The 18,617-nt window shown below is 40.7% G+C and overlaps 1 protein-coding gene across 1 annotated transcript in view; it reads right to left on the bottom strand.

The window, feature by feature from the left end:
• VWF (von Willebrand factor) overlaps positions 1 to 18,391 on the bottom strand; it is a 146,669-nt gene extending 128,278 nt beyond the window's left edge. The window contains exons 1-5 of the mRNA XM_035540538.1: positions 18,337 to 18,391; positions 17,611 to 17,769; positions 15,840 to 15,942; positions 15,536 to 15,756; positions 4,445 to 4,569 (exon numbers count right to left, since the gene is read on the bottom strand). Coding sequence (XP_035396431.1) covers positions 4,445 to 4,569; positions 15,536 to 15,756; positions 15,840 to 15,942; positions 17,611 to 17,769; positions 18,337 to 18,391 — 663 coding nt within the window. The remainder of the gene's footprint in view (positions 1 to 4,444; positions 4,570 to 15,535; positions 15,757 to 15,839; positions 15,943 to 17,610; positions 17,770 to 18,336) is intronic.
• Between the last annotated feature and the right edge of the window lie 226 nt (positions 18,392 to 18,617).

The following is an 18,617-nucleotide window of genomic DNA, read 5'->3' as shown; positions in this document are numbered from 1 at the left end:
TATTTCCAACACATACACACACACACACACACACACACACCATGGGCAGGGGATGCCACTCACTAGATCATGTTGTTCAAAGTCCCATCCAACCTGGCCTTGAACAGTTCCAGGGATGGAGCATCCACAGCTTCTCTGGGCAACCTGTGCCAGTGCCTCACCATCCTCCGAGTAAAGAATTTCTTCCTAATGTCTAACCTAAACCTACCCTATTTTAGTTTAAAGACATTACCCCTTGTCCTATCATTAAACTCCATGCTAAAGAATCCCACCCCATCTTTCTTGTAGGCCCTTTTAAAGTACTGTAAGGCCGCTAGAAGGTGTTCCCAGAGCCTTCTCTTCTCCAGGATGAACAACCCCAACTCTCTCAGCCTGTCTTCACAGGATATGTAGATTTCAGGAGCAGACAAATTAGATTCTGGACAAAGTGGGCTTCATTTTCACTCCTGAAATATATTACAGTAATTTATGTCCATGTATTTGCTGACCTGCTTGTGAGTTCTATCATTATCATGAACCAAAAGTCTCAAACCTCTCTCCCTTGCTTTCAGCTTTGAGGATAAATGTTGTTTCTTTATTGCACATGGAAGTACTCCATGGAATATGAGTGTATTTTGTACCGATTACAGCAAGAGTAGCAAAAGCATAAATTAGTCGAATTCTAATTTCACCTTTGAACTACAGTCACTTTCACAACTAACATGCTATAGCTATAGTATTCTAACAAAAATAAGTAAACAAATAAATAAAGGAAGAATACAGTGAACTGTGGCCTTCATACATCATTTCCATTAGGGATGAAATCTGGAAAATTAAGGCAACATCTAAGAATGCATAAAAGTATACTAATTCTTTAAAACATATTTATGTTTTCAACACTGACTCATTACAGCAGTTACACACTTTTCACTCAGTTTAATACTTCGAGATCCTTGTTGCCTATGCTGTTGGACATCTGAGAGGCTATTAGATTGCAGTACTTCATGGAATAGATGGCCTAAATCATCACAGCTATGTGGTGAAAAAAAATGGATCAGAAAAAACTGAGAAGCTCATTCATGGTAGGGAGGCTGTAGCTCCCTCCCTCCAACACTGCCCAGTTTGGCATGTTCTCTGGATCACAAGACAAGGTAGATAGCAGGCATCTCCACCATGTAGATGGCAAACTGCATCCAGCCCTAGGAGGGGAATACATATATCTGGAAAGAAACCATATCTACAGGCAGAGCAGTAGTCAAACACGTAAGTGTGTATATGCTTTGGAGGTGGAGAACAGGGAGGGGCCCAGAGCAGCAGTGGGGTAAAAATGTGAGCTGGTTCCAGACCCTCAGCTGATACACAGCAGCATTAATCAAAATAAGAGCACTTTCTTAATAAAGAACATTAAATTGCCCATGTTTTCTATGATTTAAAGATGTGTTGTGCAGAATTCAAGTCCAAAGAAGCTCCAAGGAAAGAAGATACAAGTAGGCATCAAGAGATTGCCCTGTTGCTGTCTCTCCAGTGGATTGGAACAAAATAAAACAGGAAGGACAAGCCTTGTAAAGGAGAGGAAGCATACCCAGTTAAAGAGCTGGGACCACCAGCAGCTCTAGCTGGCTTACAGAAAAGAACAACCAGTATCTCCACCAGTCACCCAGCTGAGAGCTGGTTCTCATGTGGCACAAGGTTCTCCTAGTCACCATGAGCACACACCCATGGGACCAGGCAGCACAGAGATCTAACACATCTGCTCCTTGACAAAGTTCCACCTGGTCAGCCACTAACTCTGTGCAGCTTTCAAGTAGACTCAGAAAATGAAACTGAATTAGACACAGCATAAAGCTCACCATCTCCAAACCCTTCTAAGCTTGATTATAAACCATTGCAAAAGTTTGGGCTCCGGACAGGAGCAATGTGGCTTTCCAGTTTCACTGTATTTCTCAAGGGAAGCAGAAGACATCTCCCTATGGATGCTGGTTTAGTGGCTGCTGTGCGTGGGAAGAGAGGGCAAATAAAAGTCCAGATCTGCAGTGAGTGGGGGGCCGGGGGAGGAGGAACAGGCTGAAGCAGAGCTATTGTTTCCCCCACCTAGCAGCTGACTGCCTGGCCCGGAGGGAGGCTGGGAGACGGGGGAGATTTGCATTCCGAAAGCTAAAGCAAGCAAACAAAGCAAGCTATTAGAAAGCTCGACATTCTCTAGCAGCACTCGTTTGGCTGGACTGCTATTAATAGCTCTGTGTTTATTCTTGTACAGTGAATAAATTAAGCCAATGTTAAACGCTGTGAGCTCATGAACTCACACAAGACAGGAGATAATTTCATCCACCTAATTTTTTTGTGGGAAAGCAAACTTTGTCCAAAAAAGCATCAATATTTAACATGGTCTGTACAAAACTCACATTAACTGCAGTCTAGTCTCCAGGCAGCATTTCATCCTGCATTTCATCCCACATGCCACTCTGTGGCCTCCCTTACAGTGTTGACATTTTCTAGAAGTTAAACTTGTCTAAATAGATAAAATTCCAGCAGCCACAACCAGTCACAAGAACCAACTCTGCTCTGGAGCTGTGAACAGCTTTAAAACACAGTTCTGTTCATCTGAAGACATCTCAGCCAGGTTGAAACCCGTCACTGAAGTCATGCCCTTTGGGTATCAAACAGGCGTAGCTACAGAGGTGCCAGGCATCACATGTCATTACTCACCTCAGGTGTTTAATCAGTCCAGAACCTGACAGAAACTCTGCACATACAGGCACAGCTCCAGCAAGAAGCATGCACTGAAGATCTCCACCCTGCAATCATTGCCATAGTTCCTCAGCCAGTTTTGCAGACCGCAAAGCTATTGTGCTTAGGGGTATGAGCGTGCTTTGCTGAATTTCAGAATATGTCTACCATAAATATTCCCTCTCAAAAGCTTAGTGGAAGTAGTCAGAAGTTTACAAGCTTATCCCAGCCTTCGTTAGCTTATTCCAAGTAATAGAAAACCAACATTAGAAGTAAATGTAGAGCAAATATGTCCCAAGAAGCACTACTACCCTTGAGAAATTATTTGAGCCTCGTTTAAAAAGTATCGGTCTATGGGACTTGTATAGCAAGATAGTAAAAGCTAAATTTTGATCTCAGTTACTCTGGTATAACTCTAATCATAGCACCCACACAGTCATTCTGATTTACACAGAGTACCTGAGATCAGATCCAAACCCTAAATGAATGAAAGCTCAATTTACCATGACTGTCATAACCTGTAATATCACATGCAGTCAGTGCATACTCAGTCATTTTCCTCCCTGAGCTGGTGGCCATATCTGTGTGTCTGCCCTGTGTCTAATGTAAACAAGGAACATGTTTATACTTGTAAAATAAGAAAAGAAACAGGTTGATGCAGGGAAGGCGGGATCACAGAATTGTCTGTGGTGAGCTGTCCTGTGTTTCTTTAACAAATCTGAGCTACTATCTATATACATAACTGAAGAAACCTACTCCTCCCGGCAGGAGAAATAGCCTGGTGGCACACAGCCAGCACAACAACTACAGAGAACATCTCTGTCAAAAACAGCCTGCCTGAAGCATCTGCCTGCTCTGGTGCCACCCACATATATGAACTTTAACACATGCACAAATACTATTTGTGGTGGTGGTGCCTAAAGAGATGTCAGAGGCAATGCTTTCCTGCTCACGGGATAACAGGGGTTGTTACTTGCCTAAAATCGAAGGCACCACTTAAACACACCTTTCCCAAGTAATGTTGGAGTTTCTTTGGCAGCAACTCACACTTCAGGCTCTAATGAGCTGTTTGTTTCTTTGTTTATCTGTTTGGGGGTTGTGTGTTAGATTGGTGACTTTTTCTCAGCAGGTTTGGGGGGCAACATGTACTACAACTTTAGAAAGAATACTCACAGGCAAGATGCAGTAGGAGAGTTAAAACTGCATTCAGTAACTAGTGAGCAAACTGTTCCTTTTACAACACTGCATGTAAATAAGACATGGGTCACAACATGCAGCCTCTTGGGTCAGTTATTCACAGCACTTGGAAGCCTAGTCTGCAAGGTGGTCACACAGTTCCCAGCTGAACAACAACACATGCAACTGCATCTTGTACCCAATGTTATGGAGAGCACCCAGCATGGCATGCACCACCCCTGACACCTCTTGCTGCACCACGTGCTTCCTAAGTGTGCTCCTGCCAGGCTGAGCGAGGAGCCGCACACCGATCCCTGCACTTTGCAGCACCTGTTTGCAGTGTGGTGGCAAAAGTAATGCTCTGTATAGCTAACACAGACCACTCCACATCTCAGAAACCCAAACCAGGCATCTCCTGCACCTTGCATCCCAACCATTTGCTGAGGGAGGATCGTGTCAGGTGCAGGACTCAGGGAACGATTGTGTTCCTCTACCAAAGAGCAGACAAGCTGCCTTCAGGTAGTGGGGGACTGAAACTGGAATGGGATCTTGTGGCACCAACCTTCTCTGCAATATCAGATGAAATGTTGCATATGCTGCTTGGAGTCTGGACTCTCTTGCACCGCTTATTTTCACTGCGCAAAGCCCAGGAGTTTGCAAAATCATAGCTGTTTCCCGCAAGGGTCCCTGTGAATCAAGAAGAGGAGAAGCACATAGCTGTTTAGGGTTTTGAGAAACAAGTGGTCATTAGTGACTATGATCAATACGAGGGGCTGGTGAAGGATGTTTTTAAAACCAGAACTGTATCATTGAAAGAATTTCTATTCCAAATAGATTGACTGTAGAAGAGCCACCTTCACTGATCTGGATCGACTCCTGCATGGTATGTTTCTAAATTCCCTCCCTGAGCAGGACAGAACAAAGCTTGCAGAAGACAGCTCCCAGCAGATCGCACATTTCTAAAAACACACTAGAAGATATTCATTGGTTAGATATATTTGGCAGAAACTTAGACATGCCTAGACATTTTCTTATTATTTGAAAGTTGTCAACAAGACAGTAGAGATTAGCGAGGAAAAACACACACCCAAAAAGAAAAAAAAAAGGAAAGAAAGAAAGAAAGAAGGAAGGAAGGAAGGAAGGAAGAGAGAAAGAGAGAGAGAGAGAGAGAGAAAGAGAGAGAGAGAAAGAGAGAGAGAGAAAAAAAGAAAGAAAGAAAGAAAGAAAGAAAGAAAGAAAGAAAGAAAGAAAGAAAAAGAAAAAGAAAGAAAGAAGGAAAGCTGCTCTCCCAAAGCAATGGAAGTATTAGCATCCTTGATCACATCTAACCTTCATTTTCTCATTCTGTCTGAAACTACATCTTGTTTAAAAGAAACTTAACATACGCCATAATGCTTGGGCCCTTGGTGTGATCTTACAGTGTAACCTGTCCCAAAACATGCTCCTCCGTGTTACAAGCAGATCTTGTGCCAGACTTGTCTAGATTTGCACATATTTTGCATAAAAGCAAAACTGAAGGAGTTAATCTGTACATCTGTTGCTTCCTAGGAAATGCAAGCCACATCTCTTGCTCCATCCTTTTTTTCCTCCAGAAAGGGAATGTTTCCTCATTTTGTCTCCCATGATTTTGGCCTGACTAATTGCGGGACTACTTCCCTTTCCTTTGATAGGTACCTGCTACAAGATAGTTAATTTTGTGATTCTCAGTTCTGTGACTTTGCTTTTTAAACCCCTATTGTGTTGCATGCAAGAATATCAGTTGTCACTGTTAACTCATTTCCAAGACCTTATGCAGAAAATATCTTGAAATATGACCCCCCTCATTACCCAGAAAACAAGTGAAATGGTTCCTAAACATAATATTTTTGTTTTTAAATATATATGTTAGATAGTGTTATATAGATATATATGCATATGATCAGGCAATTCATGATGGATTTGGGTTTGCCCAACAGCTCAAGGTCTTGCCCCAGGTAAGCCTCCTCAACATATGATAGTAAAAAACTAGGCTAGTAATGAATGAAGAGAGATCAGTCAACAGTGCATTTTTCTTGTAATTGCCCCAGTCTAGCATTAAGTGACTTATGGCAACAGATATCCCACATGATGTACTTGTCTCTAAATTGGAGAGTCATGGATTTGACAAATGGACCACTCATTGGGTAAGGAAGTAGCTGGATGGTCATACTCAAAGAGTTGTGGTCAACAGCTCAATGCTCAAGTGGAAATCAATAACAAGTGGTGTTCCTCAGTGGTCACTACTGGGACCAGCACTATTTAACATCTTTATCTGTGAGATGGACAGTGAAGTTGATTGCACCCTCAGCAACTCTGCCGATGACACCAACCTGTGCGGTGGGGCCAACATGCTAGAGGGAAGGGATGCCATCCAGAGGGACCTGGACAAGCTTGAGAGGTAGGCCTGTGAGAACCTCATGAGGTTAAACAAGGCCAAGGGCAAGGTCCTGCACCTGGGACAGGGTAATCCCAAGCACAAATATAGGCTGGGCAAAGAACGGATTAAGCCCTGAGAAGAAGGACTTGTAGGTTTTGGCTGATGAAATGCTCAACATGAGCTGGCAATGTGCACTTGCAGCCCAGAAAGCCAGCTTATCCTGGGCTGCATCAAACGAGGAGTGGCCAGAAGGTCGAGGGAGGTGATTCTCACCTCTACTCTGCTCTCGTTAGACCCCACCTGGTGTACTGCGTTCAGCTCTGGGGCCTCCAACATAAGAAGGACATGGACCTATTAGAACGAGTCCAGAAGAGGACCATGAATATGATTAGAGGGCTGGAGCACCTCTCCTGTTAAGACAGGCTGAGGGAGTTGGGGTGGTTCATCCTGGAGAAAAGAAGGCTCTGGGGACACCTTCTAGCGGTCTTACAGTACCTAAAGGGGGCCTACAGGAGAACTGGGGAGGGACTCTTTGTCAGGGAGCGTAGTGATAGAACAAGGAGTACTGGTTTTAAACTACAGAAGGATAGATTTAGATTAGACATTAGCAAGAAATTCTTTACTCAGAGGGTGGTGAGGCACTGGCACAGGTTGCCCAGAGAAGCTGTGGATGCTCCATCCCTGGAAGTTTTCAAGGCCAGGTTGGATGGGGCTTTGAGCAACCTGGTCTAGTGGAAGGTGTCCCTGCCCAAGGCAGGTGGGTTGGAATTAGATGATCCTTAAGGTCCCTTCCAGTCCAAACCATTCTATGATTCTATGATAAAGGGCTATATAGTCATTCAACTTTAAAATGAGTGTTACATGCATGTTTGCCAGCCTGCTTTTCCGCAGAAACTTTGTACTCAACCATAAGTAACACAGTCACTAAAGATACTCCATATTTTACTGAATATCACTACTTATTACTTCCAATAATATGGGGTAGGTAGAACCTGTATTTGAACAGTACTTGCATTTTCATTGAACTAGCAGTTTTACAAGTACACAGTAATATGTAATCCTAGAAAGGTGAAAAGAAAGCAGGAAGGAAAATGGAATATAGGAGAGAGACTCATGAAAGTAAGTATTGCTCAACCTAGTTTGCTAAGCATGTAGTGACAACTTCCTGCTAACAAGGTTTGCTTCCCAACCTCAAATCCTTTAGTCTCAGTTCTTACTGGAAGAAAGATGAAGGACATTGTGTGGAATCCCATCAGCAGATATTTACAGCAGACCATGCCCACTCTGTTAATAACTAACATCATAACTGTATCAGAAAATATAAATAAATTTTATATTTACATTTTACAATACAAATTTCTTACTAGAATATCCACTGAGCCACAAGCACTCCAATTTTCTCACCAGCCTGAGAGAGGTACTCTCTTTAAGAGGATCCTTCATTCAAAAATTGTTGTCCAGTCCCCAGGGAGAAGCAGAGTGCAAGCTATAAGATGCTTTCCAAATACAAACAAAGGCATTGCCTTGCTCCCCAAAATTATAATCTAACTGGGTAAGCAATGTCTGATTGACCAGAAGGAAAGAGCTCTAAGTATATCTATTCATATAAATGCGATTTTATCCACATATAACACATGGAGGAAAATGTATACCCATTTTTCTCAGAGTAGGAACTAGACATGGAAGTTTCACTGACTATCACAAGAGCTTTAAGCTGAAGCTATGAAGTGACTCTGTGGCCACTAACCTACTGAACAAATTTGGGTCATGGAATTAAACTATTTCAGCAGAAGGTTTCTTTGGAAAGGACTCTTTAAACCATACATGTTACATGCCCTATCAATGAGTGTGGTAATTCTCTATATTATGAGGCTTCAGGAGGAAAAGTGGGGAGGGAGAACTGTCCCCCGTGTCTGAGTGCAATGGGCAGAGGGAATAGCAGTTGCCTACCACTGCTGATGTCTTTAACCTGAAACCTATGCTTTGTTCTGCTGAAGGGCATGAGTGTGTAGGAAAGGAAAGACAGTGAAGGGGACAACACAAGAACAGCCTAAAACCCCTGTTAATTTCCTAAGTGCACAAGTGATACTATTAACAGAGCAGCCAGGCAGTTCAGCTGCCTGCTCTGTCACTACGCATCCATCATACAGCACAGCTGCCTTTCCCTTTTTGATGATGAATGATGTGACTTTTTTCTTTTAAAGGGCCTTTTAGCTTAGCTGTGTAGTCTTCCCCTCAGTTAAAAAGAGGCTCTTAGTTTGATTTCAGCCTGTGCTGATTCTTGATTGATTCCTGACACAGTATCTGGGATGCAAACCTTTTGCATGTCTCTCTCTGCCCTGCTCCCTTTGCTTGTTCCCATCCCTCCTCTGAGCATTTATGATGCACATTCTCTTCATCTGGTAGGCTCAGAGTTTTGTTTTACTTCTGTTCCTTTCGTGTTCAATTTTCCTTCTTTCTGTAAATAGACAAGTTCCTGGAAAAACAAAGCCTAACTAGGAGTCATCGGAGCCCTACACCCAGAAACCTTCTATCCGGCCTGGGTACGGTTTTTCTAAGGCACTTGTTTTGCCTACGTTTTGAAAGAAGTTTGTGTAAGGAAAAAAAAAAAAAAAAAGAAGAAGAAGAATAAAAGGATGGTGTCACAAAATGTAATGAAAACAAAGTTGGATCAAAACCCAAGTACTTCAAGAACTAGTGCTTGGTGTGTGGACTGATACCAGCATGAGAACTTGTGGCTCACCAGCTGAGAACCCAAGGCAGCTAGTTAGTGTGCAGTCCCTTTGGAGGATACAAAATGGGTTCAGGTAGTAGCTGTTAAAGCACAACCCAGATCTCACCTTCTTTGCATGTCCCAGAAGTGTCCCACACTTTGATAACCCTGCTACCATGACCCAGGAGAGACATGTGCCAACCACCACAGCAGCAGTCAGGGCAACCAGAGGCTGGTCACAGATGCTCAATTTATTGGATTATCAATCTAATTGCTGCCCTTGTGTCTCTGTCTCTTTGGAGAAGAAAAGCGAACAAACAAACAAACACACACACACACACACACACAAACACAAACCCTACAACAAGTAAAACAAACAAACCAAAAAAAAAAAACAACAAAACAAAACACAAAAAACTACTATGTTTTGGGCAATCCCTCCCCACCCCCTTTTTTGTATGTTTGTTTTGGTAATAACATATGCTTTCACCTATTTTATTTTCAGATAGATGATGTCCACTCTCCCCAGCATTCACTATGATATTTGGGTCTCAAAATCACTAATTCCTCTTGACATCTGACATCAGGTTTTTGGATGATGGAGCACTGGCAGAGGTTGTCCAGAGAGGTTGTGGAGTCTCCCTGCTTGAAGATCTTCAAAAACCACCTGGACACAGTCCTGGTCAACTGGCTCTAAGTAGCCCTGCTTGAGCAGTGGGGTTGGACCAGAGGACCTCCAGAGGTCCCTTCCAATCTCAACCATTCTGTAATTATGTGAATATAACGTGCTGCTTGTTTACTTTGAGACTGATCTCAACAGCAATGTGCTAGCAGTAACCAACTCATGCTCAAGGCATGGGAGTGGGAGGCAGAAACTCAGAGCTCCCTTCCTGGACCTCATGCAGATTTTCCACATGACCATAAGCCCATATTAAATTAGGATTATGAACTGGAACAGTTTCAGCACAAGAGTAAAAAAGCCAGCTCCAAAACTCCGTAGCCCAATGATTAAGACACACTCCTCACAACAAAAACACCTAACTTTGAATCCCAACTCTAAATAAAGCAGAGGGGGTTATGAACACCGGTTTCTGTTACCTCAGATACATCCATATAATAAACATGGTTACTGTGCAAGCATTCTGTGCAAAAGAAGACTGAGTGGGGATCCTATCAATGTTTATAAATATCTTAAGCGTGGGAGACAGAGGGATTTGGCCAACCCCTTTTCAGTGGTTTGTGGGGGCAGGACAAGGGGCAATGGTCAAAAAATGGAGCACAGGAGGTTCCACACCAACATACGAAAGAACTTCTTCACAGTGAGGGTGACGGAGCATTGGAACAGGCTGCCCAGGGAGGTTGTGGAGTCTCCTTCTCTGGAGATATTCAAGGCCCTTCTGGACGCCTACCTGGGCAGCCTGCTCTAGGGAACCTGCTTTGGCAGGGGGGTTGGACTCAATGATCTCTTGAGGTCCCTTCCAACCCCTACAATTCTGTGATTCTGTGATTCTTCCGTCGCCTGTTCTGCTTTCAAATGACAGCTTAATTTCTTTGTGAATCTATCCCTTTTGCTTTCAAATTAAAATGCAAGAAATAGAATGAAATTATTTGCTCAGGTCAAACAAAAGCTTTAAACTTGCCTAAAATCAACTTACCTCTATCTTTTAAAATGTCAAGATCCCAAATTTTACTTTTTTTAGCCACAAAGTTTTACTTATATTTACATGTACATATATATAAAATTATAAAATCTGCACCAACATCACTACAGGTTTGGAATATGCTTTATAAACTGAAGTACTAAGAATATACAAGGTACTGCACACAGGGAAGTTGCATATTCATTCATGTGTGTTTATACTACTGCAGGACAGAAAACTACCTGAAACATCAGATTTTTCCTGTACTATACTGTCTGCTTCAAACTATTTAACCTACATTTACTCTGCAGCGGCATCATATATTCTGTATTTCAGCAGCAGAAAAGTCTGGAATATCTTGCCTGACAGTTTCAGACTCAGTTGGAGCAGGCTCAGAATATCAAACCTGCATCCAGCATTAGCCATGGATGTTGTTTTATCATTAATGTCTTTGAGATTTGGAGATGGATTTCCAGAAACATGCTTCCTGTCAGTGCCTAAAGAAGTGTAATAGATTGATTTGGTTCTGTTGTTGTTTTCTTTGCTTTTTTTGTTTTTCCATAATACTAAGAGTGTGTTACACGCACAAATGATGAAATGATAGATCCCACTGTTGGACTTAAATGGGGTGCTATGCACAAATAAACTACAGACTTATATATTGTGATAAATGCTATCACAACAATACTACTGTAAGACTCTTATCTCAATGATAAGAGTACTTGGGAAAGACTGAGGGCACAGGCACACAAAAAAAAAAGCTCTGTGAGTTTGAACTACAGCCTCCCTCACTAGGAAGAAATTGCCTTACATTTGTTGCAAGGTAAGAGCATGCCCACAAATATACTGAGCAAGAGCATGACTACAAATATACTGCAAAGTCTTTTGGTCATTTGCTCATGTGAACATGACCTGATGAGATTTCAGGATCAACTTTTGTCTATGTTGTGTCAAATTTCCTCAGTAGTATTATGTAAGTTATCTCTTCTAGTCACTGCTTTGGATCCCCAATTGTAAAATGCTCCTGTCAGTGATCTTGTGACACTCAAATGCCATGGCTTGAAGGCTTCCAAACAGATATCTGAGCATCTAAAATGGACTCAACTTCATAATTCGGATATAAGCAAAGACTGGCAACCGGCAACCACATAGAAGTACACAATCACATCAGAAAAATTGAGCTTGTTTAATTACCAAGTCTTGGAAGTATTCATAGGATGATTATAAAGGAACAGAGCTTAGCTGGCAGGAAAAAGTAGAGGAGATATTAGTTCCTTCATTAGGATCTAGAGAGGAAAAAATAATGAATGAATGAAAGAAAGAAGGAACAGAAAGAGAGAAAGAAAGAGAGACAGAAAGAGGAAAAGAAAGAAAGAGAGAGAGAAAGAAAGAGAGAAAGAAACTGGAAATCTCACAAGAATTTTCCTTTGATATTTTACTTATGCTTGAAATGTGAGAACGAATTCCCAACGGGCAGATGGCTTTTTTCTAATTCCATAACCAGCAGACAAGCAACCACATACAATACAACCTTGTTTGTAAGTCTGAACAGGACATGAGTACTTCTCCACAGGATGAACTAGTTTAGTAACTACCAAAATCAATGTAAACAACTCAGCAGTGCATCCTCTGTCTGAATGAGAGTCTATGTCTACAGTTATGAAACGTGCTGTATACACTTTTTTCTTGAGCTTCAACAGTTACTGCGAAAAGCCACTACCTTCAAAGCTGGGTCTTACCAATACAATGTTAATTTGTTAGAGTATCATAGCTTGAGTCACATCACTCAGACCTCCAGGAGCTCATTAAGAGAGCATCAAAACTATATAGAAAAGTGATTGTATTATCCTCTAATCAGACTATCAGTTCTCAGCTTCCATACCAAAATACATTGAGGAGTCATGAAAGTGCCGAGACAACAGCACGTAATTAGTGAGATTATGTAACATGAGTATAAATATATCAACAGAACAGAAAAATAATCACACACTCATCACTAAGTTTAAATGGACTTTCCTTCATGCCACCTTTCTTTACTTTCAGTATATGGTAATGTCCAAAAATACAATTTCCCTCTTATTTTACCACCACCTCAACACAATCCAAATATAAATTAACAAAATTCTGCATCATAATCCACTTTGACGGGAGCAAGCCATGTAAAACCAAACTAATTCTTTCCCGAGCAAAAGTGGCCAGTGTTGTTAAATTAGAGGGTCTATTTGTATCTAAAATATGGTAAATCTGTGTTCTCATTTGTTTTCAACATAAGTATTGCCATTTTGTTTAAACTGTGACAAAAACTGTGATACTCCAGGAAGGACAGAGCTTATGATGTAGATTCTGTCCATGATTCTGACTTTAGCACAAATTTGGGATGTGGTTGTTTGATGCCACAAACAATCCCTAGGAATGGGTCATCAAATCACACAAGTTCCCTCCTGTGCAGGCAAATGCAGAAATGCTATAAAACTACTGCATTAGCTTTTAAACTGTGTGATCTACAGTCTGTGAGAGACAGAAAAAACATTTTAGCTTCAGTTCTCTTTCCACCACACCCATAATCAGCAGCTCTTACAAGCTCCCCTCCTACCAGGCAAGAACTATTAGCCAACAGCTAGCTTTCATTTAAGCTGAAATGGTAATCAGTTTGAAGGCTAGGATATCTTGAGTTTCTTACCCAGCTAAAAAACCCTGAGGATGGTTTTTAATACACCTCAGCTATCCAGCAAGCTCTTTGGCTGTAGCCTAAATACCCAATCCATAACATCTACCATCATTTCTCTTCCTTTATTTCTGACATACAGATCTGCACAGTGCTCCCCAGCGGTTTCCCAGATGACATCCCATAATCTTCACATTAGTCTGGATTGTCAATACAAATCCCATGCAGAAATACATTTAATGTATTGGAATTGAGGGCCCAATATGATAGGCAAAATATGCCCAGATTTTAACAGGAAGCTATGGACACATTGAAACGGCCAGGTTCAGTCTGCAGACAACCTTAAGACAACCCTTCTGTGTCCTCAGTTCATTAAGTCATTATATCAAGCTCACATCCTGGGTTGGGTTGACCTTTACGAGAACTAATCAAGCTAAAAGGAGAGCAAATAAAAAATGTAGTGGAAAAAAAATTAAAAAGGTAAACTGTTTTATATGTTATCAATACTCTTTCTAGATCTTTCTTTAAAGAGTTTACCTCTCCCAGCTGTTTGGGTTGCACCTCATCTGGAAATTAGCTTCAGCAGCTTAAAGAATGACTGAATTAATAAAAAGCTAATTTTACTTGGAGCCTATTAAGAGGAGCTCATATCAGCCACCCTGCCAGCAGAACTGCCAAGGAAATAAACAATGCGTGGGAGTGGTGATGTCTCTCACTGATACAACAAATTCAACCATAATCAATTTTAATTCCTTCTAGATCAGCTAAAATGAAAGGTCTATTGTAGCAGAGTGGAAAACTGTCAGATTTGCTGATTCTTCAGGTTAAAAGCACAGATTTGTGTGTCCACACATTGCAGAAGTCAGGGTCTTCATGCAATAACAGCTATTCATGTTCTTATTGTCTTCTCTATTTTTCAGCTCTTCCAACAAGTAACCCTGCCATGTACTTCATTATGTTCAGAAATCTGCAGTTGGGAAAGCACTGTTTTTGTAAAAGGGAGGATAAATCTTCAGGCATGTTAAATAAATACAGCAAGAAACATTTAAACACGAGCAGCAGTTGGGAGTATCATATATTTGAACAGTCCAAGGCAATACAGTCTCCTTTGCTGCTTTTACTATTAATAGTAGTCTCGCCCCCTCTATATTGTCTCAAGAAAAAGATGTGAACTTCATATATCAATACATTCAGACATTGAAGTTTCCAAGTCCTGCCAAACAATTCTGTAAGATGAGTTTGTTTCTTATTATTTATGGTGCTGAAGGGCTGATCAATCATTTTAAGATACTTTGAAATCAGCTCTTTTTGTATGTTGAAGCCATGTTTATGAACCCCAAGTGTCAGTAATGCACACCCCTGGAGCAGTGCCAGGTTCTTCTCCAAGTTACTTTGTCTCTCTCTATTTTCTGTATCTTTTATTTTTAATAAATACTTTACATTATCAATTTAACATGTTAATGAATTAACTTACTTTACTCTAAACCTTTTCTCTTCAAGTGAATGCTAAGAATTGCAAGACGCTATGAAATAGTATGAATCGAGATTGGTCCCTCAAAGTTACATTCAGGGCTTTTCCAAAACCCTTAGTGTTCACTCACAGTGACAGGCTTTGCATAAATGTGCAGAAAGCAGCAAAAGCAATCTTGTCTCTCCCTCTTGCTAGGAGATGCTGCGGTATAAGGTGCACCTCCAACACAACAACCCATCTGAGCAGAGAAATGTCATTGAAGCATAACCCCTTTATAGAACAGCATCCTGTGCCAGATCCATTTGTAAATTTGCCAGCAGCTATCCCCTGGATTTCATATTCGGCTATTGAAACAATCTCTATTCTTTCTCTCACCTGCTTAACTCACTAATAATTTAGAAGTTGAATCAATAAGTATTATTTATATCTTTTTTTTTTGCTGGGTCTTTTCCTAGTTGGTTCACCACCACCACCAAATTACACATAACTTAGCCCATAGCTTCATCTTTGTAAAAACCTTGAAAGTTGAAATACAAGGGTTACATTTATAGCTCTGAGTTTTGCTCAGCCATGAGATGACAACAATTCCCTTCAAGAGGAAGGGAAGATGAAACAACTTGGACAGCTTTTCAGCTCATCAAGATGAGGTACCTGACAGGTTTTGTGGAAACATTTTGCTGGATCAGCAAAATCATCATTGAATTACCCATGAAGTTAGGTGTACAGAGAGTAAGTACATCACAATACAAGCAGTTAGTCTTAGTCTTACCTTCCTGAGTTCTGAAGTCATCTTCAGCAAATTTATTAAAGTTGCCACACAGCCCACAGGTCTTATTATAATACTTTTCTTGAAGGAATATCTGAATATTCCCACTGATATCAATCTTCACAACAAAACCATGCTCATCACTGGATATTTTATAAGACATTTTATAATAACCTGCCTCCTTCTCTATAAATAATCCATTGGAGGCAAAAGGTATGGAAACCCTGTGAAGAAAAATAATTTCTCAGAATATGACATACAAAGCACTTTTTGTTTTCTGCTGGAATATTTGCTGTTCCAACAGTACCTTTTGTCTTCCTGTGTCACACTCCCATTTAAAGAGAAGTGAACGTTGAAATATTCTCCAAGATACACAGAGAAACCAATTTTCTCCCCATCCTGGTAGTCACCTGAAGAGATGGGACATAAGCAAATATTGTTAGCTCTGGGACTGAGGAGGATAACTTGTAAGAACACGTTGCAGAGCTGGGAGCATATTTTCTAACATTCTCAAGAGCCATCTAAGCAACTATAGGACAAAACAGATAATGTAAAACACAGAGAGAGTCCCAGGATGAGGGCTGGTATTGTCCACTATCAGCTGCATGACCTGGGAACCAGCTGGGGACTTAGCTTTTCCCATTATTGTCTCTAGTCCATGAATTCTTCATCCTACCTTGCACACTGGAAGAGTTCCCAAGAAGATGTACCAACAATCTGCCCTGCTTCCTACTCTTTCTCTTCCTAGTTTCCTCCCCAAAACAACCCCATAGCTCAGCAGCAAGAGAAGAGGGTAGAATACACTGAACTGAAGGAAGAACCGAGTCTGCATATCTTCCTTCTTGATAAGCCCTCTAACCAGCTCAGCTAGTCTTTAAAGGGTGTATGTCAATATTGACTATCCAACAGGGGGAAGGGAGCAGGGGGCAACTCCTCAATTTTTCAAAAGGAGAAGCACAGATGATATGGAGACAACGCTCTTATACTCCAAGAGAGAAAAAAGGGGGGGGGGGGGGGGGAGTGGGGGGGTGGAACAACACATAACTACACATAATCCTTTCCCTGCTTTTGTCTAAAGCATTGTCTAGCTTTGACTTTATATTGGTTGCTTGCACAATGCACCACCTGTTCTGGAGTTCCTGCTCAGAGGTAGACAGCTCTGCCCAGACCGAAATGTTTTACTCAGCAACATGCATTGTACTTCACAGCCCAGTATCCAAAACCAAAACAAACCCATGCACATATGCTGAGATAGGAATCAAAAATAGACTATACTATACTCAGGTACCTAATATAGATATAATGCTTCTGCTCATGATTTTTAAGATTTAATTGTCCACATAAAATACTGCAATGAATTCATACTTCACATATACTTGTTGGCTCTTCCACATACCAAAAAAAAAAATGTGCTAAGTCACTTAAGTTTAGGAACAAAATTATTTAAATTTAGATATGTTTCCTTTTCAGAGTGATGGGATGAGTTTACTTCGATTTACTTACAGTTAGCACAAAGTCAGCTTAAACTAAAATTAGTACAGAACACTTCTTAGTGGATTTAAGAATACCTCCCAAAAGAGTTTGGTGTGAATGAAACATAGGGTTTTGGTTCTTTTATCATCTGTCACATCCCTAGGAATAACATTGCTAATTCAAACACTTTTTGTCCTGCAAGATGGGATTTATTTTTTCTTTTAATATGGGGATTTAGCACGTAGGTAAAATCAGTTTTACAGGGTCATGTGGCTCCTATTCCTGTACTCAGCTTTAACAATCACACCCAACTAACAAAGTCAAAAATTAAAAAGGTCTCACTTCCCCTCTTTAGAAGAACCAATAAGAAAATCTCTGTTTCTTTACAGCTTAGTTAGCATGAGCTATATTACTAAACAATAACAAGCCAAAGTGATGGAATTTCCTCAGAAGCAATCCTACTCTCAGAAGAAAACCTAAGATCCTTTTATGCAATGGTTTATCCTATCACAAAGGACAACAATATTTTTCCCAGCATAAGGCCATGTCACATACCTACAACATTTTTTATTTGATACTACTTTTAAGTAGTAGCTCAAACTCACCTAAGAGTGTGAAGGAGTGCTTATGACAGTCCCCAGCTAGGAGGTAGCTGCAGTCCCCAGCAAAATTGTAGAAAGAATCATCAAAAGTTTTGATATGATCATTCCCAAAAAGGCTGCAACGGGAAGCTGATGACTCCTGAAGCAAAGAACCTGATGATCCTGAATATTGAAACACAATGTAACTTGCAATGTAAAACAATCATTTTGTAGTTTAGGAATTTATCTGCTGGATTTTTTTTTACCACTGAACATCACCTGTCCTGGGCCTTTAGCTCTATTTTCTAAGTACACTGTATATCTGGCATGACAGTCCATAGGATCAAGTAGATTTTTTTGTATTGTACACATTACTGAAAAGGTTTTTTATCTTTATTTCTACTGACCTAAACCCTACAAGGCTAATTTCTGTGCTTTAAGGAATGCCATACATTCATATATTTATGCCTGCTTGCAATCCCATCAAAAACAATAGGATAATAGTACTTTGGGCATACTTTTGGCAGACAGACATCACTGACTTCAGGGAGTCTTTGTGACTTAATATAGTGCTTGTTGAAAGTTAAAGAAAGGAACAACTTTATTGATGTCTCCAGTATGAGGACAATGTTGCCTATTCCAGGACTGCAGGATTAGGTGGGCAAAATGAGGGGGGAAAAAATCTCACAGAAGAAACAATGAAAATACATTTCTGTTTCAAGGCATTAGGAAACAAATACAATTTCCTACCTGTTATTACAGTGGCCAGCAGTAGATTTGTTAGCAGAACTGCCAAGAGGAGCATCTGTCAAAAATGGAGAGATGTGAGAATATTCTTAGTTTAGGGTGTTTAGTCTGTTTCACGACATCTCACCATTTTCTTACCTTTTTTATAAAGTTACTTTTTAGGTTCTACACCATTTCAGAAAGCTGTAATCCATATAGACTTTCACAGTAATTCAGTTATCCAGCCATGCCTTGAAAAATAAGTAATCTAATTCTTTGTTCCCATTTTCGCTTCTCACTGCAAG

The sequence above is a fragment of the Cygnus atratus genome, chromosome 1 (assembly GCF_013377495.2).
Source record: "Cygnus atratus isolate AKBS03 ecotype Queensland, Australia chromosome 1, CAtr_DNAZoo_HiC_assembly, whole genome shotgun sequence".
NCBI lineage: Eukaryota > Metazoa > Chordata > Aves > Anseriformes > Anatidae > Cygnus > Cygnus atratus.
The sequence above is the reverse complement of the archived record's forward strand: the minus strand, read 5'-3'. Positions and strand labels throughout refer to the sequence as shown.